This window comes from Salvelinus fontinalis, chromosome 21 (genome assembly GCF_029448725.1).
Source record: "Salvelinus fontinalis isolate EN_2023a chromosome 21, ASM2944872v1, whole genome shotgun sequence".
NCBI lineage: Eukaryota > Metazoa > Chordata > Actinopteri > Salmoniformes > Salmonidae > Salvelinus > Salvelinus fontinalis.
The window spans coordinates 29,459,846-29,484,860 of NC_074685.1; the positions used below are offsets into that span (position 1 = coordinate 29,459,846).

The following is a 25,015-nucleotide window of genomic DNA, read 5'->3' on the forward strand; positions in this document are numbered from 1 at the left end:
CAAGTCCAGGCTCTGGCTGGGCCACTCAGGGACATTCAGAGACGTATTCCGAAACCGCATTGTCTTGGCTTTGGGCTTAGTGTCGTTGTCCCGTTGTAAGGTGAACATTCGCACCAGTCTGAGCGCTCTGGAGCAGGTTTTCATCAAGGATCTCTCTGTACTTTGCTCTGTTCATCTTTCCCTCGATCCTGACTAGTCTCCCAGTCCCTACTGCTGAAAAACATCCCCACAGTATGATGCTGCCACCAACATGCTTCAGCATAGGGATGGTGCCAGGTTTCCTCCAGATGTGACGCTTGGTATTCAGACCATAGAATTCAATCTTGGTTTCATCAGACCAGAGAATCTTGTTTCTCATGGTCTGAGAGTCCTTTCGGTGACTTTTGGCAAACTCCAAGTGATGCCATGTGCATTTTACTGAGGAGTGGCTTCCGTCTGGACACTACCATAAAGACCTGATTGGTGGAGTGCTGCAGTGATTGTTGTCCTTCTGGAAGGTTCTCCCATCTCCACAGAGGAACTCTGTAGCTGTCAGTGACCATTGGGTTCTTGGTAATCTCCCTGACCAATGCCTTTCTCCCCCGATTGCTCAGCTCTAGGAAGAGTCTTGGTGGTTCAAAACTTCTTCCATTTAAGAATAATGGAGGCCACTGTGTTCTTGGGGACCTTCAATGCTGCAGAAATGTTTTGGTACCCTTCCCCAGATCTGTGCCTCATCAAAATCCTGTCTCGGAGCTCTACGGACAATTCCTTCAACCTCATGGCTTTGTTTTTGCTCTGACATGCACTGTCAGCTGTGGGACCTTATATAGACAGGTGTGTGAATTTACCACAGATGGACTCCAATCAAGTTGTAGAAACATCTCAAGGATGATCAATGGAAACAGGATGCACCTGAACTCAATTTCGAGTCTCATAGCAAAGGGTCTGAATACTTATTTAAATATGGTATTTCTGTTTTTTTATGATTTATATAATCAATTTTAGAATAAGACTGTGTGCGACTCTTTATTAGTATAGCCTACATGGTGTATTTGACCAACATAAATTAACAAATGGCAAACAAACATTGCACTTTGCAGTCGTGTCATGAGAACAATTGAACCATGAAGTAAGCCCTCTTTTATTATTTGAAATTTGTTTCTGTCTTCCTGTGTTTTCATTGTTGGTCAATGCTTATAATATTGTTGCAGTCTTACATCATAAAACTTTTATATGGGTATGGCTTGTGAATTATTAATCTTGAACCAATAGCATGTCTTCTCAAAAGTAACACAAATAATATACATTTTTTTACTGAATATAACATTTGGTTTAAGGCAAACAGTGATTATAATAATATATTATCTCAAAATGAAAATCCTGACTGAAAATCCATGAAAGATTGCAGTGAAAGAAAAACATTGATATAGTGTTGGCACAGTTACTTTGAATAAGAAATATTGAGATGGTACACATAGTACCGCATTGTAAAGCAGAGTGGAGGAGGACTGTGGAGAATGAATAGCTCTATCTCAGCATCTGGATCTCAGACTGAGGCACTGGAGGGATAGGAGACGTTGGAGGGTAGCTTCTCTCCACTTTCTTATGACACCAACGAGGGAGAAAGGTGACCCTGGTTTACCAGAGAGGACTAAGGTCATACTGTAGGTCGTAGGTCTTTGCTGAGATGACAGGAATCTGAATGTTTTTCTCTTGGTTTGTAATATAGTCTATAGAGTAGGGCCAGGACGATACCAGTATCGCAAAGCGGATTAACTTCTTCAGGAAAACAGGCCTAATGTTGGAAACAACCATCATTATGTTGTCATCCAGAGTCACATGTATATGTTTCCATCTACAGCACACAATATTTTACATACAGTACAGCAGGTTTTTAAAGGACCAAAGAGATCTGCTTCGTGTATTCATTTTTGCCATGGAAAAAATATTGCGATACTGGTATTGTCACAGCCCTATTGTAGAGGTGGCTTTCATCTGAATCAGAAGCCCAATCAGCCAGCCTGTCTGTGGGAGCAGAGGTGTGTGGTTTGCCTCAGTTCGTGGGAGCTGGGGTCTGTGGTTGGTCTCAGTACCCAGCAGCGTAGCCCCATTTCCTGGGGTCGGATTCAGCATGGAGCCGGTCCCCCTGGCGCACCACTGCCTGAACCACAGCCCCTGTGGCTGTCAGGAACTCTGTCTCATGGTTCTTCAAAGCCAGACCTGCCATCACCATCTGAAGGAAAGCATACTCATTGTGACACTCCTTTTTATGCACTGTAGAGTATGTGAATTCACTGTCGTCAGTCATCTAACCCACCTCGTCAAACCCGGGCTCTCCCAGTGTGGTGTTGGGACTCAGCTGGTTGTGGATTCTGGGATCTGCCACAGCTTTCTTCAGGTCGTAGTTAAAGAACAGTGTGTTGAGAATCACCTGCAGAATGAACAGCCAACAATTCAGTCACAGACGACAACTTGGTAGAATGCAAAGAAAGTATTAGAGTACTTTCACACAGCGATGAAAGGGCATTGTAGCCTGATGTACCGTGGCAGTTGACGTGGTGATCTTTGTTCCTCCTGAGCCCCCCACCACCATCTTGACATTGTTGCTCCTCTTGTCAAAAAGAATGGCTGGACACATAGAAGACAAGGGCCTCTTACCTGGGGAGAGATAACAGGGCAGTTAGGCCCATCCTTACCCACCATCAAGTACCAATTTCTGGCTATTAGAGCCGGGTGGTGAACTGAAAAGTGTGGCGTCTGTACAGATGTAGCCCTTACCTGGTCTGATGAAGTTGTTTGGTGAAGGAGGCACTCCAAAGCCATTGGTGATGAGGGGGGAGCTGAAGTCATCCATCTCATTGTTGAGGAGGATTCCTGTAGATCGTGACATGACTTTGGAGCCAAAACTAGGGAGGAAATAGAAAATAATGATAATGAGGACTAGCTCCAGTTCATTTTTCCAATCAAATGTTTAACTGGGACATGATTCCTACAATTGGTTGATGGTGCTGGTGGCTGCCACTGCACTCCCGTCCTCTGCCACCACAGACAGATGTGCTGTCCCGTGGTTCTCGGGGACAAAGTACTCCGGCTCATAGTAGTTCATGTGATGGGTGGTATCATCTGTAATCTTCTGACGGAGGGCATCGGCAAAGTAATCTGAGGTCATGTTGCGGATGAGCTGAAGAGGCGAGGGGACAGGAGAATGAGTCTTAAATGAATGCCAAATAATAAAAATAACCATTTAGAACAGTCTAAAATGACGAAGCTGTGCTGGTTTGCATGTACAGAAATTTCAACATAGCAGCTGTACAAATAGTCTCTTGGCAGACAGAAGTTCATTTCAATCAATAATCCAATCAACTCTCTTATATGAGCATATTTAATAAAAGGGCTTACCAAGAAAACAGGATTTTACCATTAAATCCATAATGTTGCTTCATCTATGATTAGGCTATTAGCTGGCCAAATGTAGGCTACATTAAAAGTGCAATACATTTAATATAACCATGTATTAGTGTGGGTTTTCAGTGAATTTATGTAAATCACGAAGCTCGTCTGTATTTCCTTTGGTGCAGGTGTAACCGATGTGAAATGGCTAGCTAGTTAGCGGTGGTGCGCGCTAATAGAGTTTCAATCGGTGAAGTCACTCGCTCTGAGACCTGAAGTAGTTGTTCCCCTTGCTCTGCAAGAGTCTCGGCTTTTGTGGCGCGTTGTGTAACGATGCTTCGGGGGTGGGTGACTGTTGTCTGTGTGCAGAAGGTCCCTGGTTCGGGGACGGATGAAAGCTATAATGTTACTGTTACACAGGAATAGAGGTTAAACTACGATTTTTCATTGTCCTCGTTTCCATAATGTTGCCATGATTTTTTGGGTCTCTCTACCGCTGTTTTCACAGACACCCAAATATCACCTTTGTTCATTTTGATATGGCCTATTAATCAACGAGACACCTGATATTTGTTACTATTATTTTGTGTTAGTATTAGCCATTGACACTGTTATGTTTAATTTCACATTTGTTTCTCAATAGGCCACTAGGCTAAAAATAGGAGTTGAGTGCAATTGTTGGGTCAGTCACCTGTAACTACTCATCCAATGGATTAAAGCTGAGAAAAATAAATCCCTGCCTTTTTTGTTGAGTGCTCCAACTCCTTTCTACTTGAATTAGTCCTTTTGTAAGTTTTTCTTGGCAAGCCCTTTTGTTGGATTTTTTTACATTGTTGCCAAGCATCCCTCTTACCTTTATTTACTTGCTGTAGCTCGGAGGCCTACCTGAAATCATATCCATATTAACTGTCTCCAATGAACATGAACTTATTGACCCATGACATTCCAACACATACAGTACTATGAGCCGTTGATTGAATATGATCAGTAAGTGATTGAGAGTACTATTGAATATAAACTCTGATAAGATGGGGGTGAGACTTACATCAGAGATGTTGAGGAAGTTTGGATCTCCCAGCATGCTTCGCTTGGCGTAAGCAAATCGGAAGGCCTCGACCATGCGGTGGTACGTGAGGATCTTCTTCTCAGTGCTGGAGACACTGTCTGAGGTGAAGTTGTATCCTGAAAACAGTAACCAGTGTAACCATAGCCACCATCTTTACATTTATTAAACAATAATACAGCACATTACATTTGATCAGGTGAAGTTGACATTCAAAGGGTTTACTCTCAATATCAAAGTTCTGTTCATTCTGTTTCCCTATTCCAGACTATCACTGTTAGAACTGTTTTAGCTCACAGCCATAGAGGAGGAGAGGATGGAGAAAAACGAAAGAGAACTGTAACCAAATGGAATTGTTTGATGAATTTCAGCTGACAGGCAGTAGCAGAAGTCATGGTGAACTGTCAGGATGAAGGGCTTGAGCGGGCCCTGGCATGCCAGTGTTATGTGATTCCCCCACCACTCGTCGGTGTCCAATTAGAGGTAAATTGGTCAGATTATTGTTTGCGGTAGAGGCAGAGAGCCACTGTTAAGTGGGGCGGCCAGGCAGAGGAGCCACAGGAAGAGACGGTTTAGTTTAATTAGGGAGTTTAAATACTCTGGAATAAAGTTTCCATCTAATCCCCCGACAGACACTGTCATATTATATAGCTACTGTACTGGGAACCAGCAGAGAGAGGGAGTCTGGAGGAAGTACTCTATTGACTAGATATCCAATAGACTCCGGGCATTAATGTGAAGCTGAAACAGAGCTGGGGATGAGAAGAGGAGATGTATTTCTACACCCCAATTACTGGTCAGTCAGCAGCACCACCACCGAACAGAAGGTGGTTATTTATCTGAATATGCATTATCAAGAGAGAGACATGGAGCATACAGTAACGGGATGCGATAGACCAGGGCTGCTATAATGGTAATGAACAGTTCAGCATCATTTTCCGCAGTTAACAGTGCTGACGGAGCACCAGGCCTGCAGAGCAGAGCGCCTCGGGTGTGATGGCTCAGAAAACAATTATCTTTGGTTCTTAATTACTCCTATCTTGAGCAGCTGCCACATCTCTAATACATTTGTACTGTAGCACGAGAGTGACAGGCTGTCCAAATGTGACTCAAATATTTTTCCAAACCTCCTTAAATAGAACAGACACAGTTTGATGTTGAATACAACTCTCTGTCATCAGGCTTACCATCCAGAATGTTGAGTATGAGGGACAGGACAGGGCCACTGGCTGGGGCGTTGGGCACATACATGATGTACTCCCCCACATTAGTATTGAGAGGACTCTCATCCAAAAAAGGCTTGTAGTTCTTTAGGTCATCCAGTGTGATGATACCATCTGAAACACATACCGGTAAACAGACAATAAGACACTGTTTGTGTTAAGATGTTCAGCCAGCAGACCCTGAATGAAATTCTATCAAAATTGCAGCTTGTTAATATTTGGTAGATATAAGGGAGAAGCCAACCTGCTGACTGAATGTCCCTCACAAGGTTCTCTGCCAGTGGGCCTTCGTAAAAAGCATTAGGTCCCTTATTTGCTATTGTTTCATAGGTGTCAGCAAGTTTAGTAAAGGTGATGGTGTCGTTTTCCTTCAGGATGGCACCATTTTTGTCACAAAACACCTCACTTAAAGAGAGATCAAAAACAGAGATGTCAGAGACAACATATGAGACACTGAGCTCTCATGTTTGGGAATAAGGGCAAAAATCATCTTAAAAGGGAAGTATCTCCTCATGTGAAAACTTGACCCTCTGTACAGTAACTCAGATCACCACTCCATATTATGTCTCCTTTCTAGGCATTCTTACCATAAAGCGGTGTCACCAGTGATGGTTTCCCTGTTCTTGGAGATAGCAGTTGCCAATGCCCTGCCCAAAGGAAAGCCTTTCCGTGCCAACTGGATTGCAGGCTGGAACAGCTCTCTCCATGGCAATTTTCCATGGCGATTGTGTGCCAGCTCGTACCCACGGATCTCCCCTGGTATGGCGATGGACAACCCTCCTGCCAAACGTTACTGCCAAACATTACTGCCAAACGTTCCTATCAACTCTTACCTCTGTATCTTTGACTATCGCAAGGCCATCACTCATCGTAAACGTATGCCTTTCATCCATTTTCTGGTGTTAGGTAACTGGTAAAACATTACCTTTCTTGGCTAACTGGGTGCTATTGCCAAACATGTTCTCTGTCGCGTTGGCGGGAGCCGTCTCCCTGGAATCAATGGTCTCTACCTTTCCTTTGAAGGAAGTCAAAATCATCTTTACAACATCACACCAAGGTTTTACATCTCCTGTTTTTAGTTCAGGTGTCGTTGTTGGAATTGTTGACATCATTAAAGATAAATATGGTGTAGTTTTAAGTCAAGGATTAGGGCTCTGACTGTACCAGTTTTGGCATCATAGATAGTGAAGAAGAGTCCTCCTCCAATGCCCATGCTGTGGGCGTTCATCAGCCCAACACACAGCAAGGCAGCAATAGATGCATCCACTGCAGAGCCACCTTTCTGCAACGTGTCTCTGAGATTTACAGACACACCCACGCCGAAAAAAGTTTATATTCAGTGGCCCTAATTTGCATACAAATGCACTAGTTCATAAAGAAACAGCAGGCAGTTTACACAGACAGAATGAATTATCATGACAAAACGGGAAGGATTTGAGATGACGGAGGAACATAAATAGACTCAGAAGCAGGAGCATATTTGTATGTTCAGACCAAGAAAAACTTGAGCCTGGTTTCTGCTATTAGGCCTGCTTGGAACAGTATGCTTTGAAACCGGTATCTTTGTGTCTGGATGTCTACAAAAACATTTAAATGAGTAATTTGTGTGTGTAGAAATGTTTGAGACTGGTACTGTATATACTTTATGTGTTTGTGTGAGAGTTCTTACCTGCCGATTTCTGAGCATGGGCCAGCATCAGCTGCCACGGCAGCCCTGGAGTAGGGATGGTCATTTGAGGTCGACCTGCTGCCCAGCCCAAAGAACACACCCACGAAGGTGCTCACGGCAGCCACCAGCAGCACCACCAGACCCACCACTATGGACTTATGGACCATCTTTCTGTCAGGGAAACACAGGAAATCCTATTACAGTCAATCTCAATTGAAGGGAGTTATATAAACACATAGAAACACCCCCACACAAACGTACTCTCAAAATTGCAAAACACATGAGCAAAGGCAAAAGTCAGTGCAACACAATTGTACAGTGTGAGTTGATGATCAATTCTTACATTCTGTTCAGGTATGAAACCATGCCATTACTACTCACCTCACTCCTCACTGACACAAATGACTGATGATTGGCTAAAATGCATTTATAATAATACGATTGTGGTAGCTTTTTTGTTGGACTTTAGTGCAGCTTTTGATATTATTGATAATAACCTATTGCTGAAAACACTTAAGTGTTATGGCTTTACATCCTCTGCCTTATCATGGATTGAGAGTTAACTATCTAACAGAGCACATAGGGTTTTCGTTAATGGAAGCCTCTCTAATGCAATTAAAGTTGAGTGGTGTACCGCATGGCAGCAGGCTTGGGCCATTATTGTTTTTCTGTTTTTACTAATGACCTTCCGCTGACCTTGAATAAAGCCAGTGTGTCTATGTACACTGACAACTTAACAGCATACATGTCGGCTACGACATTAAAATAAATAACTGACACCCTTAACATAGAGCTCCAGTCACTTTTAGAATGGGTAACTAGCAATATGCTGGTGCTAAATATATTTTAAAAAGCAACATTTTTGGAACAAATCACTCACTCAAACCTAAACCTCTAGATATATATCTAGATATATTATTGAATAATGTGGTGATTGAGCAAGTTGAGGAGACTAAACTGCTGGGTGTAACCCTAGATAGCAAGATGTCATATAGACTCAGTGGTTGCTAAAATGAGAAGAGGTCTGTCCATGATAAGGCTTGCTTTGCTTTCTTCACATTGCTTTCTTCACATCTCAGTCAACCTATTTTTGTCGCACCTGGCCTACTGCCCAGTTGAAGAAGGACATAGGCAAACTGCAGTTGATCCAGAACAGAGCAGCAGGTATTGCACTTAGAATTAGTAACATGAGAGCGAATGTCAGTAACATGCATGTCAATCTCTCCTGGCTCAAAGTTGAGGAGAGATTGACCGCATCACTATTGCTCTTTGTGCGACGTGTTGATATGTTGAAGGTACCGATCTGTCTGTTAAAGCAGTTGGCACACAGTTCAGACACTAGTCTGTACCACACAAAACATACAACCTGAGGTCTCTTCTAAGACCCCAGGTCCAGAACAGAGGCTGGAAAACGCACAGTATTAAATAAAGCCATGACTACATGAAACTCTCTGCCACCCGAGGTAACTCAAGCAAGCATTAAAAACAGATTCAAAAACAGATAAAAGAACTCCTTACGGCACGATGGGGACTGTGAAGAGACACAGATATTTTTATGTATTTTGTATTCTATTATGTATTGTAATGATATGTGATACTTGGTTGTCTCACCTGGCTATCTTGAGATGGGAGCATCTGCTAAATTACTAAATTGTGATGTAAATGTAGTGCAATGCACACTCATCTATTTCATTTGTTTTGTTTTGAGTTCTGTTTGCCTCGGCAGCAGCTAATTGGAGATCCTAATAAATACTAATACTACTACTATTCAACAGTGTCCTAACCTTATCTAGAGAGTAAACACAATAGTACTCCTTTCAGTATATCAACCCAACAAGATACACTTTTCCCCTAACTACACTGAACAAAAATATAAACGCAGCATGTAAAGTGTTGGTCCCATGTTTCATGATCTGAAATAAAAGATGCTATAAATGTGCACCTTGTACACAGGTGCACCTTGTGCTGGGGACAATAAAAGGCCACTCTAAAATGTGCAGTTTTGTCACACAACACAATGCCACAGAAGTCTCAAGTTTTGAGGGAGTGTGCAATTGGCATGCTGACTGCAGGAATGTCCACCAGATCTGTTGCCAGAGAATTTAATGTTAATTTCTCTACCATAAGCCGCCTTTAACGTAATTTAGACAATTTGGCAGCACGTCCAACTGGCCTCAAAAACGCAGACCACTCGTAACCACGCCACCCCAGAACTTCCACATCTGGCTTCTTCACCTGCAGGATCGTCTGAGACCAGCCACCCGGACAGCTGATGAACCAAAGGAGTATTTCTGTCTGTAATAAAACCCTTTTGTTGGAAAACAATAATTCTGACTGGCTGAGCCTGGTTTCAAAGTGGGTGAGCATGGCCCCCAAATGGGTGGGCCTATGCTCTCCCAGGCCCACACATGGCTGTACCCCTGTCCATTCATGTAAAATCGCTAGATTAGGGCCTATTTAATCTATATAAATTGACTGATTTCATTAAATGAACTGTAACAGTAAAATCATTGAAATTGTTGCTTGATGTGTTTATATTTTGTTCAGCATAATTTATTTTGTTGAAATCTGTGACTGGGTTTACACAGGCATCCCAACTCTGATTTCTTTGCCTAAATATTTGCAAAAGATCTGATCTGATTGGTCAGAAGACCAATTATTGGCAAAGATCGGAATTTGTCTGCCTGTGTAAATGAGGTCCACTTATTGAGGGCAAGGTTCACTTGACTAAAGAATGTAATAAAAAGAGGCATATTTATTTAAAAACAGGCATAAACATTTAATACAATTTGATTCTGACCTTGGGGCAATGCTAATAACAAGCTTTGACATGTTGCGATAAGAAAGTTAAACATATTTATATTAAACAGTCACACATTGGTGAGAGGGTAGTCTCTACCTTTTGAAAAGGAAGGTTGTTTTTGAAAAAAATATATATCTAGCTGGTTGGAAATTTAAATTCAGATAAGAGCCTTTTGATGTACTTAATGAGAATTTTCCAGAGCTTTTTAAAATTTATTTTTATTTAACCTATATTTAACTAAGCAAGTCAGTTCAGAACAAATTCTTATTTACAACGACGGCCTAGGAATAGTGGGTTAATTTCCTTGTTCCGGGGAAGAACATGTCAGGGTTGTGTGCGGCGAAGTAGCAGAGTCAAATGCAGGACACAGGTGTTGAGCGAAACACAAAACGTTTACTCAAAAATCACAGCAAAATTCCACAAAGGGAATAATAAGAAATAACAACAACCACTAACGTAACAAACAATCAAGGACAAAACAGAAATGAAAGCCAGAGGGTTAAATAGGGAACATAATAGGGGAATTGAAACCAGGTGTCTAATTATGCAGACCAAACAAAACGAAACAGAAAAATGGATCGATGGTGACTAGAAAGCCGGCGACGTCGACCGCCAAACACCACCCGAACAAGGAGAAGGGCCGACTTCGGCGGAAGTCGTGACAGAACAACAGATTTTTACCTTGTCAGCTCGGGGATTCGATCTAGGCAACCTTTCGGTTACTGGCCCAACGCTCTAGCCACTAGGCTACCTGCCGCCACAGCTTGCACTGTACTGTATGGATATTGTACATACAGTGCATTCGGAAAGTATTCAGACCCTTTCCTTTATCCATATTTTGTTACGTTACAGCCTAATTCTAAAATGGATTAAATATTTTTTTCCCTCATCACACACAATACCCCATAATGACAAAGCGAAAGTGTATTATTATTTATTTTTTTATACAGTATTTACACAAATATTCAGACACTGTGCTATGAGACTTGAAATTGAGCTCATGTGCATCCTGTTTCCATTGGTCATCCTTGAGATGTTTCTACAACTTGACTGGAGTCCACATGTGGAAAATTCAATTGATTGGACATGATTTGGAAAGGCACACCTGTCTTTGTAAGGTCCCACAGTTGACAGTGCAAGCCAGAGCAAAAAACAAGCAATGAGGTTGAAGGAATTGTCCGTAGAGCTCAGAGACAGGATTGTGTCGATGGTCAGATCTGGGGAAGGGTACCAAAAAATGTCTGCAGCATTGAAAGGTCCCCAAGAACACAATGGCCTCAATAATTCTTAAATGGAAGAAGTTTGGAACCACCAAGACTCTTCCTATAGCTGAATGTCTGTGTCTGTGTTGAATACAGAGCAGATTTGATACATTAACAACAACAGTCGATGAAAATGATGCTCTTTATCGCTGAATCAACACCCCAGTGTGTCAACACCCTAGTGTGTCACATTCATCAGTAGATACTAGCACCAGGTATAGGTGAGTTACTGTTGAATGTAGAATGATAAATTCACATACAGACACATCTCAGCTTCAGTGGGCAACACTAAACAGTCACCCACGCACCAAACTGCCCATCTAGTGTTGCCAAAAGATATGACCCGTTCTAGCTGACCATAACTCTCTCACCATTGCACATGATCACAACTCACATACACAACCCCCATAGTTAAATATTGTCATCTACAATGCTTTAAATAACATACAAACACATTATGTTTTCAAACCCTTTTTATTTTACAAATGTCATATCATAAGCTACGAATTACCCATCATTGTTAAGGAAGAATATTTCCACTGAGATGCAGACTTTTTACAAGGACTGACTGACACTATTAGCTATTTAGTTAAGGACATTTGGTAAATATATTGACACTGAATCATTTATTGACTTGACTGTTTCCCAGTAACAGAGAGACCTGTTAATTGTTAGAGAAGCGCGGATGTGTTGCCTGCATCAAACCCTACCTCACTGCAGAACTGTAGCTACAATATATGTGAGCACACTGTAATGCAGCACATCCCTCTTTGTGAAGCTTGTGCTGCCTGCGGCCAACAAAATTAAACCAGCAACACAAAAGACTGGAATTTCTCAGCCAGATAATACCTCCCTTCAGTGCTATGTATTTACTGCCATGCAAATTCCTCAGCCTTCAAAGCAACAGCGTTCAATGCGTGTAACATCTCTGGACACTTTCTTTAGCTTATGCAGCACAGGTGCGGTTGATGAAAATACACAAACCAATCAGACTGAATTATTCCCTGTCCTCACTCTTTATAGCATTTTCGTTGTTGTTGTTGCAACGATTGAGCTGTCCATCACCCAAATAGTAAAAGATCAGATCCTTCTCTTACCTTGGTGTCTCTCAGGCCTCTGGAACAGACTGGTTGCCAGTGGGTTTCTCACAGTCCTCTGAGCAAGTTTGAGCAGTACATAGCACCATGTAGGCAATAGCTCTCAATGTGTAACTATTACAATGCCATTAAACATTAACCTACGCCTCCATAAAAGCACCTCATCGGTGGTACTGTGGCAAAAGCAGACAAGAACATTCAGAAAACATTAAAATAAGACCCACCTCTCTTATGAGGGAAATCATTTACAAGTTAACATCAACATAAAACCATCTATGATGCCGTTTTGTTGCCCCAGAGACTGGATGTCTGACCAATAGGACAAATTATCTCTTTAACAAATAGACTGCTCTTGTGCATAGCTACACACATGGAAGATTAACCACATGAAGCAAAATGGTTGTTGGAGATGAATTCAAACAGGTTAACTGCCATGATTTGAATGTGTAATGTGCTTCTAGAAGCGCTATCTTTTAGCACATTACCAATGCAGCAATCTACCACATGAAAAGGCATAGCAGTGTGGTACATTGCTTGTAGATCTCTTCTCTTGTAGTCTTTTCTGAGAACAACACAGCTGGATTGGTTTTAATGTTTAAGTTCAATGGGTGCAACAAAGGTTGAGATAGTATAAAAATCTTTAATAACACTCCTATATTGCTGAGTTTTATAGATTCTTCATTTTTTTCATTCGAGAATGACAACATCACCTCATTTCACAACAGAATTGTGGTTTTATTTCTTCTTGACACGTAGAATATATTATACAGTAACTGCATAATTGATTTTCTCTTTAGGTTTAACTCGCTCATTAAATGTGATTACCAATAGTTAGTTAAATTATTTTACTTTTACATATTGACTGCATGGGAGTCTCATTCCCAGCCTGATTTACAGCTCATAATAAACATTCATTTATATTATGTCAGTATGTAATACTCTGGAAATACCCAACTAGCTAAATAAAAAGGTTGGTGAGGAAGAGAGTGAGATAGAGAGAGAGAAAGAATCTGAAAAGAATCTGCAGTGTAGGTCTGTAAGACAATATATAAAGAACGGAGGACGGAGCGAAAGACACATTTCCTTTATATTGTACCTTGTATGCATTGTTGTACTGTATAAACAAAACAAAAATATATACATTGATTAGCCTATGTGATAATATGGATTATGATCATTAAATTAATATCACAATTTACATTCCTGCACTCTAAAAAAGTCTGGGTAAAAAACAACCCGATTTGGGTTATTTGGTAACCCAGCGCTGGGTAAATTATGGACAGAACACACGCTGGTTATTTTTACATGGATTACCCAAATGGTTCATTTAACCAACAGTTTTTTTTAACCATCTGTTGGGTCGACCCAGCAGCTAGGTCTTTTTTAATGTAATCAATCGGTTATTTCAGGGGGCGTGGCCTAGTAGGGCCGTAGCTTTCACATTATTATTTTTGGCCACCCGTAAGAGTAAATGTTATTCCTGTTCATCATTTTAAAGGTGCTACACCTAGAATCTCTCTTAATTTCTCCCCTATGTGGAAGCTAGGTGAATTGCAACAGCACTAGGCTACTTTCAAAACAAATCTCCCCCTAGTCAGCATCCCATTTCCCGTAACATGGTGGAGACTCGTGCTTGAGCCTTTTACTTTCGGTTTTGTTCCACCAGCTTCAAACAGCTGTTAAAACTATATTTGTTGTTATTGAAAATATAATTCACAGCGATTTAGATGGTACAATGATTCCCTACACTATTTAGTGATTGTTTTCTCACCAGGAAATTAGTGATTTCTACATTGGCCACTCAACCTAATTTCCACTAGATAACACAGCCACAAAGTCAAAACAGATTTTCCATTTTGACAACAGATGCCGTGCCGGCGGGAGAAATCAATAGGCAAATATCACACCCAATCACAACACTGGCAGGTAAGTAATACCGTGAAACACTATAATTCCACTGTTACTGCAGATATATTATGGACATTTTCTGAAAATACAATGCAAAATGTAATATATCCTATATGTAGCACCTTTAAGTTTGTACACTGCAAATTTCAATTTTCCTTTAATATTTTTGCACATAACATATTATAATATAACATTCATAACATTATTATTTACATATCCCAACACTGGGATATGCATAGGCTCCTGATTCAGAATTAGGAAACGTACGCATTTCCTATTCAAGTCTTTCCTATGCACTTCTCAGTAGTTGGTTTTCAGACTTACCTTAGGCAGGTGCGTAATGGGCTTTGCAGACATGGTTTCCTTGCGTGCGCTGAATAAACCCTCCCACTTGCTGGCCAACAGATTTTCTTGTGGAGTTTTTATTCAATAGTGTTTTCACTACATTTATCTAAAGCCATCCCTTTGAAATTGGTGTACCTTTAATTCGAATTTTCTCACCAGACTCACTAGAATATATGGAGAGAACGGTTCAGAATTCAAGGATCAGTGAAAGAAAGCCATCTAAATATACGCATATTCGTCTCCGTTTCAGCATTTCAGATTTAAAATACTCTGATTTTGTAGATTATTTGGGCAAATTTCAGGGTTAGGAAAGTATGTATGAATCATAAAATCATTGTTTGGAGAGCCTTTGCGCATGACATATATTGATGAATCAAATATATTGATGAATCAAATATACAGTGGTTTGATTCATCTTGAAAGTTGCCATATTCAAGTTTAATCCATTAAATATTGTAAGGTGTAAAAAAGAGTACAATAGAGGTTTAACCATAGTCCTATAAATCTGGTGTCCTGTGTGATTTTATGTATGCTCCCATTAATTCTCCCATCTCTCTCTCTCATCCCTGGAGGACCTGAGCCCCAGGACCATGCTTCAGGACTACCTGGCCTGACGACTCTTGGCTGTCCCCGTCCCCAGTCCACCTGGTCATGCTGCTTCTGCTGTTCGAAACCTGCTGTTTCGACCCTCACTCTCTCTCTCTTCTCCCCCGCACCTGCTGTCTCGACCTCTGAATTCTCAGTTATGAAAAGCCAACTGACATTTATTCCTGAGGTGCTGCCCTGTCACACCCTCTATAAACGCTGTGATTATTATTTGACCCTGCTGGTCATCTATGAACGTATGAACATCTAGAAGAACAATCTGGCCTTAATGGCCATCTACTCTTATACTCTCCACCCAGCACAGCCAGAAGAGGATACACTACCGGTCAAAAGTTTTAAAACACCAACTCATTCAATCATTTTTCTTGATTTTTACTATTTTCTACTTTGCAGAATAGTGAAGACGTCAAAACTATGAAATAACACATATGGAATCATGTAGTAACCAAAAAAGTGCTCAACAAATCAAAATATATTTTATATTTGAGATTCCTCACAAATCCACCCTTTGTCTTGATGACAGCTTTGCACACTCTTGTCATTCTCTCAACCAGCTTCACCTGGAATGCTTTTCCAAAAATCTTGAAGGAGTTCCAACATATGCTGAGCACATGTTGGCTGCTTTTCCTTCACTCTGCGGTTAGACTCATTCTAAACCATCTCAATTTGGTTGAGGTCAGGGAATTGTGGAGGCCAGGTCATCTGAACTCCAGGTCATCTGCGCCCCATCACTCTCCTTCTTGGCAAAACACCCCTTACACAGCTTGGAGGTGTGTTGGGTCATTGTCCTGTTGAAAAACAAATGATAGTCCCACTAAGACCAAACCAAATAGGATGACATATTGCTGTAGAATGCTGTGGTAGTCATGCTGGTTAAGTGTGTCTTGAATTCTAAATAAATCACAGACAGTCTCACCAGCAAAGCACGCCCACACCATAACACCTCCTCCTCCATGCGTTAAGGTGGGAAATTCACACCAACCAAAAATCTCAAATTTGGACTCCAGACCAAAGGACAAATTTCCTCCGGTCTAATGTCCGTTGCTCGTGTTTCTTGGCTCAATCAAGTCTCTTCTTATTATTGGTGTCCTTTAGTAGTGTTTTCTTTGCAGAACCTCGACAATGAAGGCCTGATTCACAAGGTCTCATCTGAACAGTTGATGTTGAGATGTGTCTGTTACTTGAACTCTTTGAAGCATTTATTTGGGCTGCAATTTCTGAGGCTGGTAACTCTAATGAACTTATCCTCTGCAGCAGAGGTAACTCTGGGTCTTCCATTCCTGTGGCGGTCATCTTGAGAGACAGTTTCGTCATAGCGCTTGATGGTTTTTGCGACCTTCATGTCTTAAAGTAATGATGGACTGTCGTTTCTCTTTGCTTATTTGAGCTGTTCTTGCCATAATGAAGCTGGTTGAGAGAATGCCAAGAGTGTGAAAAGCTGTCATCAAGGCAAAGGGTGGATATTTGAAGAATCTCAAATATTGTAATGGTCGTCGTAATGTGGAAGAGAGGAGGACCAAAGCGCAGCGTGGTAAGTGTTCATGTCTTTAATATAAATCCCAAAAACTGAACACAGGAACAAAAACAATAAACGATGATCAAACGAAACAGTACCGTGTGGCGACAAACACTGACACGGAAACAAACACCCACAAACCAAAAGTGAAACCCAGGCTACCTAAGTATGATTCTCAATCAGGGACAACGATTGACAGCTGCCTCTGATTGAGAATCATACCAGGCCGAACACAAAACCCCAACATAGAAAAACACACATAGACTGCCCACCCCAACTCACGCCCTAACCATACTAAATAAAGACAAAACAAAGGAAATAAAGGTCAGAACGTGACAAATATAAAATATATTTTTATTTGTTTAACACTTTTTTGGTTACTACATGATTCCATATGTGTTATTTCATAGTTTTTATGTCTTCACTATTATTCTACAATGTAGAAGATAGTAAAATGATGAAACCCTTGAATGAGTAGGTGTTCTAAAACGTTTGACCGGTAGCGTATCTAAAGCCCCACAGAGCAAGAGAGCAAGCAATGCAATTGTATAAGCACGGATGCTAGGAAAAACTCCCTAGAAAGGCAGGAACCTAGGAAGAAACCTAGAGAGGAATCAGGCTCTGAGGTCAACCCTCAGGGCCTGGTTCCATTCTATGTTACTCCCTAGGTTCTGTCTTTTCCAGGGAGTTTTTCCTAGACACCATGCTTCTGCATTGCTTGATCTCTGGGGTTTTAGGTTCAGTTTCTGTTTAAGCACTTTGTGACAACTGCTGATTTAAAAACGGCTTTATAATACATTGGATTGATTGGTTGATTGAGGACCACCTACCAGCGAAATAGTCATGATTCCACAAGCCTCTCGTTCACATGTCATTCCTCATAAAGGGCTTATTGGAGCTGTCATTTGTGATTGAGACTGTAAAAGCGTGCTTTAAACAATGTACATTTGTTGATTGCTAGGCCTACAAATATGATTATTTCTTGGTACATTTGATGAGATTGTAAACGACTCATGGCGGAATGCATTGCATGACTGCTGTGAGGGTGATAAGCACAATATCGTTGGTGAACTGCAGCACCCCAAACAATTTGTTCTCAAATTCGGGTTTGTTGAGCAAAGGCTGTGTAGGTTTAGGTTCTACAAAGCTGTGTATATCATAACATTCAAAAAATAATGAATTGCATTCATTCTTGCACAATGCGATCAATTATCAACCCAGAGCTTGAAGAAGTACCATGTGTAAATATTGAACAATCCAGGTATGAATTTAGAGATTTACCCAGAAAGACTCACAGTTGTAATCACTGCCAAAGGTGATTCTAACATGTATTATGAACTGGGTGGTTCGAGCCCTGAATGCTGATTGGCTGACAGCCGTGGCATATCAGACTGTATACCACGGTTATGACAAAACATATTTTGTTACTGCTCTAATTACGTTGGTAAACAGTTTATAATAGCAATAAGGCACTTCTGTGGTTTGTGGTATATGGCCAATATACCAGGGCTAAGGGCCGTATCCAGGCACTCCGCATTGGGTCGTGCTTAAGAATAGCCTTTAGCCGTGGTATACTGGCCTTATACCATTATTGCTTAATTGACTCAGGGGTGTGCATACTTATGCAAATTAGATATTTCTGTATTTCCTTTTCAATACATTTGCAAAAATGTCTAAAAACATGTTTTCACTTTGTCATTATAGGGTATTGTGTGTAGATGGGTGAGAAAAAAGATTGAATACATTTTTAATTCAGGCTGTAACACAACAGAATGTGGAATAAGTCAAGGGGTATAAATACTTTCTGAAGGCACTGTATGACAAGACAGTTGACCGTCAGAGCACGTCTCCACAGAGGAGCATGCATAGACATAGACAAGTTAGCTGACAACATCACGAAAATGATGAGTGTGCTGCAATGGGTGTTGTTGTGATTCTGGATGGCCAGATAGCTACTGTAGCAACAATGCCAAGAATCTGCCATGCAGGGAATCGTAGGAGGCTCGTTTCAGCAAGTTTTATCTTGTCTTGATACCATGTCTTATTTTGATGTGTTTTGTATGTGATAATATGGCAACAATTCTCTAGCTAGCTAACCAACAACTGTAACGATGTATTTGAGACAAGTTCTCATTGTGAAAATGTATTTATGTTTTCAATAAATATTGGAGACGAAGTATAGTTTACATGTTGACAACAATCTAGGCCAATTATGTCTGTTTTGCCCCATAGTTGCGCACCCGTCGGTTTTGTTACTAAACAACCTATCAATTAATCATGCTGTAGAATTCATTGCAGCCAAGCAGGTCAAACGAAGGACTGAACGAGTCCCTCAGAAAACCGAATCACGCCTCTCAGTCACTAAAAAGAGTCTTCAAAAAGAAGAAATCGTTCACGACCTACACATCACAACTCAATAACCCAGCATCAATAACCTAGCACCCAGCATCAATAACACAGCACTCTTTAAAGAAAACAGCCAAACTAAGTGACCCATAGCCTGCAACCCAGCAGTTGGGTCAACCAAACAACCATGCATTTTTGTGTGTACAAAATGTAAAAGCATTGAGTCAGATCTCTTAAATCGAGTTAGTTCATCATGAGCTAAACAACAAAATTAGCCTTGGACCTGTATGAAGAGAGAGTAATCGCGCGACTCTGATCTGGGCAGCGCGGGTTCTGATTGGAAGCAAAGACCACGAGCTCCGTGTGATGTTGTATTACTGCACGAGCTCTGCTGTGGCAGTGCGTGGTTATTACTGCAAGACGATGGAAACTATTTGAAGACGAATTACGAATAGAAAGCTATGCAATACTGACGGTGGGATTCTCTATATTTAATATAATAGATAATATAGTAATTTATCAACCTCTGCTTATATCTTCTTCCTTTGTTTTCATACTGTAAAGATTAAAGTACATGCGTGCGTTATTCAATTTCCAAGTTTAGGCTACTGTGCAACTGTTATGGCTACATTCTGCCAAACGTTAATGTTACATAGTGTCAAGGAGCCGTTGTTCAAGTGAAACATTATTCTGTGAAGTAATGGGTTCTAAATTGACCAGGCAGAGTAGTCTGGACCAAATAGAAACCACATTTTCCAAGAGGAGACGCCAGCGGCATGACAGCTCCAGAGAAACCGAGAGGAGTGGAGGCAATGGTGGCGGAGAGTTCTTGTTTACATCCCTGATGCTAAAGTCCGACAAGCTTCCAGGGATGCTGCGAAAAACCAACCACAGCCCCTACGTGAGACGGGTGGCGTGGATCCGGGAAATACAGAAGCTTATCCGAGAAGAGAAACAAGAACAAGCAGTCGAAGTGCTCAAATTGCTAAGAAAGGTAAGAGAGAACGTTTAACACTGAATAATAACTTCTTAACTTCTCAAAGACGTGCTCTCTGTAAGTCACCTGCTGCACCTGTAGAATATGATGCTGTTTGTTCAGCAGTATCCACAGGTTGTCACTCAAGTCAGTGCCTGATAAATTATTACAAATGTACTGGTAAAAATGCTGCATCTATTATTAGTATTAGATTATTATACTGTAGGTTTGTTTTTACGTTAGTTGGGTTCCTTCTTATTTTGGGGTTTCCCCGCTTTAAATTATTTTCTGTTTGTCTTTAAATGTTTTGGTTCATTTCATTGTCAACAATTATTAAGTGTCTTAGCTTTATAGTTTACTTTGTTCCAGGGTACAATTATTCAGTGGCTTGGCCCTTATATAATCTCAGAGCAAAGGTGTAACTGTCACGCCCTGACCTTAGAGATCCTTTTAATGTCTCTATTTTGGTTGGTCAGGGTGTGAGTTGGGGTGGGCATTCTATGTTTTTGTTCTATGTTTTCTATTTCTATGTGTTTGGCGGTTGTGGTTCTCAATCAGAGGCAGCTGTCTATCGTCTCTGATTGAGAACCATACTTAGGTAGCCTTTTCCCACCTGTGTTTTGTGGGCAGTTGTTTTCTGTCTTTGTGTCTGTACCAGACAGGACTGTTTCGTTTCATTCTCTTTGATATTTTTTTTAGTGTTCTGTTTTAATAAATTAACATGAACACTTACCACCCTGCGCTTTGGTCCGATGATTCCTCATCTTCAGACGGTAACTGCTTTGTCAGATTGCTTGCCTCAGGCTCAGGTACAGTGCCTTCAGAAAGTATCAATTTTAACATTTTGGTTATTTAGCAGATGCTCTCATTCACACCCGTTGACTTTTTCCACATGTTGTGTTACAGCCTGAATTTAAAATGGATTAAATTCAGATTTTTGGTCACTGGCCTAAACACAATACCCCATAATGTCAAAGTGGAATTATGTTTTTCAGAATTTTTACTAATTAAAAATGAAAAGCTGAAATGTCTTGAGGCAATGAGTGTTCCACCCCTTTGTTATGGCAAGCCTAAATCAATTCAGGAGTAAAGACTAGCTTAACAAGTCACATAAATTGCACGAACTCACTGAAAAACAGCTTCTATCTCAAGGCCATCAGACTGTTAAATAGCCATTACTAGCCAGCTACCACCCTGTTACTCAACCCTGCACCTTAGAGGCTGCTGCCCTATATACATAGACATGGAATCACTAGTCACTTTAATAATGTTTACATACTGATTTACTCATTTCATATGTATATATGTCACGATCGTCGTATGGTGGAAGAGAGGATGACCAAAGCACAGCGTGGTTAGAATACATTCTTCTATTTATTGTAGATGAAAATGAATAACACTATACAAACTAATCAAAACAATAACCGAGGAACGTGAAGCTATATAAACAATGTTCAAACATGCAACATAGACAATCACCCACGAACTACCTAATGAATATGGCTGCCTAAATATGGTTCCCAATCAGAGACAACGATAGACAGCTGTCTCTAATTGAGAACCAATCTAGGCAACCATAGACATACATACACCTAGACTAGACACTGCCCCATAAACATACAATAACCCCTAGACAATACAAAACACATACACCCCCCATGTCACACCATGACCTAACTAAAATAATAAAGAAAACAAAGATAACTAAGGCCAGGGCGTGACAATATACTGTATTCTATTCTACTGTATTTTAGTCAATGTCACTCCAACATTGCTTGTCATAATATTTTATATATTTCTTAATTCCATTATTTTACTTTTAGATTTGTGTGTATTGTTGTGAATTGTTAGTTATTACTGCACTGTTGGAGCTAGGAACACAAGCATTTCGCTACACCCGCAATAACATGTGATATATGTAAATGTGACCAATAACATTTGATTTGTGTGCAATAGTGTTTAACATGATTTCTGAATAACTACATCATCTCTGTACCCCACGCATACACATCTTGAAGGTCCCTCACTTGAGCAGTGAATTTCAACCACAAAGACCAGGGAGGTCGCAAAGAAGGGCACCTATTGGTAGATGGGTATAAAAAAAGCATACATTGAATATCCCTTTGACCATGGTGAAGTTATTAGTTACACTTTGGATGGTGTATTAATACACCCAGTCACTACAAAGATACAGGCGTCCTTCCTAACTCAGTTGCCGGAGTGGAAGGAAACTACTCAGCGATTTCACCATGAGGCCAATGGTGACTTTAAAACAGTTACATAAGTTAATGGCTGTGATAGAATTAAACTGATGATGGAGCAAGAACGTTGTAGTTACTAACCAAATTGACAGAGTGGAAAGAAGGATGCTTGTACAGAATAACATTTTTCCAAAACATGCATCCTGTTTGCAACAAGGCGCTAAAGTAATACTGCAAAAAATGCGGCAAAGCAATTCCCTTTTTGTCCTGAATATAAAGTGTTATGTTTGAGGCAAATCCAATACAACACATTACTGAGTACCACTCAGCATACTGGTGGCTGCATCATGTTATCTGTATTCTTGTAATTGTTAAGGACTGGCGAGTTTTTCAGGATAAAAAAGAAACGTAATGGAGCTAAGCACAGGCAAAATCCTTGAGGAAAACCTGGTTCAGTGTAATGTCGACGCAGGGAGTCAGGAAGCAGGTGTAATTAGTGAGTTTAATATGAACGAACATAGAACGATACAACACAAGAGACACATCTGACAAGGAAACAACCAATAGCGCCTGATGGGAAATAAGACGGAGTGTGTGATGGCGCAGGTGTGCGTAATGAAGGGTTGCCAGGACGGGTGGTTTGTAAACCGACGTGCGGCTCCAGGAGGAGCGGGCCGGATGATCTCAGATGATGTTGGGATCTAGAATGTTGTCCACCGGGACCCAACACCGCTCCTCTGGACCAGTCCACCAGGTACTGGAGCCGTCCCCCACAACGTCTGGAGTCCAGGAGGGATCTGACGGCATAGCCGGGACCTCCCTCGATGTCCAGCGGAGGTGGAGGGGTGTCGTGAGGGACGGCCTCAGCCAGGATCCGTCGCCCTGAGGAGAGAAACATGAAAGGAAGGTGAGATCCAATACTCAGTGGGGAGCTGTAATCTGTATGTCACCTCATTAACCCTCTAGGGGACCTTGAACGGCCCCACAAACCGGGGTCTCAGCTTCTTGAAGGGCAGGCGAAGTGGGAAGTTCCTGGTGGAGAGCCAGACGCGATCACCAGGATGAAACACGGGCGCCTCACTGCGGTGGCGATCAGCCTGCTCCTTCTGGCGGCGGACGGAGGGCTAGAGCCTCACGTGGACATCACTCCACACCCCTCTGTGCACTGGAACCATTCGTCCACCGCAGGGGCTTTGGTCTTTCTTCTATGGAGACCCAGGACACACCAGCTCCTGGTTCATCTTCTTCACCTGCCTGTTGGAATGAGGCTGGTACCCGGAAGTGAGGCTGACCATGACACCCAGTTTTTCCATACCCGTGATGTGAATTGGGGGTCACGTCGGAGACGATGTCCTCCGGAAGGCCATAGTACAGGAACACCTGCTGAAAGTGCCTCAGCTACCTGGAGAGCGGTAGGGAGACTAGAGGAATGAGGATGACTTTGTGCATGGGTGCAGTGATGAGGAAGGGAAGGCTTTCCTGGTGTCACAGTGAGGGTGAGTGGTGCTGTGATGGGTGTGACATTTCCAGATCCCAGTGCTCGACCATTCAACGCCTGAACCGGAAATGGAGAGAAGAGCGGGTATGAGGGGATGTTAAGTGAGGAGGCAAGGGCCTGGTCAATGAAATTTCCTGCGGCACCGGAGTCCACTAGAGCAGTAGATACAACATATGAGGGACAGCCAGCTAGTGATATTGATACTAGAAACGGTTTGGCGGAAAGTGAGGATGGTGGAACATTCACGCCAAACCCAGGAGAGGGATGATTACGGGACCGTCCCTCTGCTCTTGTGAACCCCGGGTTGGGACATTTCGGACACGGCTGAAGCTGATGCCCCTCTTGTCCGCAATAGGGACAGAGCCCCAGCTGTCTCTGGCAGTGTTGCTCAGCCACGGGGAGGCACGTGGACCCTACCTCCATGGGTTCAGGCTCTGACTCAGATTGGTCAATGAAGGAGGCAGAGCGGTGATGGTGGTTCCGACGCTCCTGCAGAAGGTTATCCAGACGGATGGCCATCACGATAAGTGCGTCCAAGAGAGTGTGTCCTCTTGGCACGCCAACTCTGTCTGGATCTCCTCGTGCAATCCTCTTTGGAATAGGGTGCAGAGCGCTGGCTCATTCCATCCACTGGATACTGCCACTGTCCTGAAGGTGAGGGCGTACTCCGCAGTGGTCTGGTCTTCCTGCCATAGGTGGAGTAAGCGCTCACCTCCATCTCTGCCCTCTGGTGGATGGTCAAAGACCTGAACAGAGCCATGAACCCTTCATACGAATCCAGCTCCTCCTCTCTTTTCTCCCAGATGGCCGTAGCCCACTCCAACTCACGTCCAATCAGCAGGGAAATAACCATGGCAACCTTGGACCTCTCGGTGGTGGGTGCTCCCATCTGAAGAGCGGAAATAGAGGGAGCACTGGATTAGAAAGCCACGGCATTTTGATGGAGTCCCATCGTATTTGTCCGAGAGGGACAAACTGACCTCTCTGACCTGGACGGACTGCTGGATGGGCTGGGATGCTGGCTGACTGGGTCGACACATAAGAAAGAATCCTCCGCCCGAGGGAGGTGACGCCCTTTGGGCAACGTCGAGACATTGAAGAACACGGAGGATCTTATCCATAGCTGTCCC

General features: G+C 42.0%; 2 protein-coding genes across 2 annotated transcripts in view; one reads left to right on the forward strand and one right to left on the reverse strand.

Annotated features, from left to right (window-relative positions):
* Positions 1 to 994: 994 nt before the first annotated feature.
* LOC129818589 (glutathione hydrolase 1 proenzyme-like) lies at positions 995 to 12,641 on the reverse strand. Its single transcript, XM_055874634.1, has 13 exons — positions 12,490 to 12,641; positions 7,328 to 7,498; positions 6,823 to 6,953; positions 6,584 to 6,673; positions 6,246 to 6,438; positions 5,903 to 6,063; positions 5,623 to 5,772; positions 4,418 to 4,554; positions 2,976 to 3,163; positions 2,761 to 2,888; positions 2,525 to 2,640; positions 2,300 to 2,413; positions 995 to 2,215 (listed from the first exon to the last, which is right to left on the reverse strand). Exons 2-13 carry the CDS (start codon positions 7,492 to 7,494, stop codon positions 2,069 to 2,071), a joined length of 1,722 nt encoding a protein of 573 aa, XP_055730609.1. The 5' UTR covers positions 7,495 to 7,498; positions 12,490 to 12,641; the 3' UTR covers positions 995 to 2,068.
* Positions 12,642 to 19,528: 6,887 nt separating this feature from the next.
* The window catches only part of LOC129818593 (leucine-rich repeat-containing protein 75B-like), a 60,486-nt gene continuing 54,999 nt past the window's right edge, over positions 19,529 to 25,015 (forward strand). The window contains exon 1 of the mRNA XM_055874642.1: positions 19,529 to 20,204. Within this exon, the coding sequence (XP_055730617.1) occupies positions 19,911 to 20,204 (294 nt within the window). The 5' untranslated portion in view covers positions 19,529 to 19,910. The remainder of the gene's footprint in view (positions 20,205 to 25,015) is intronic.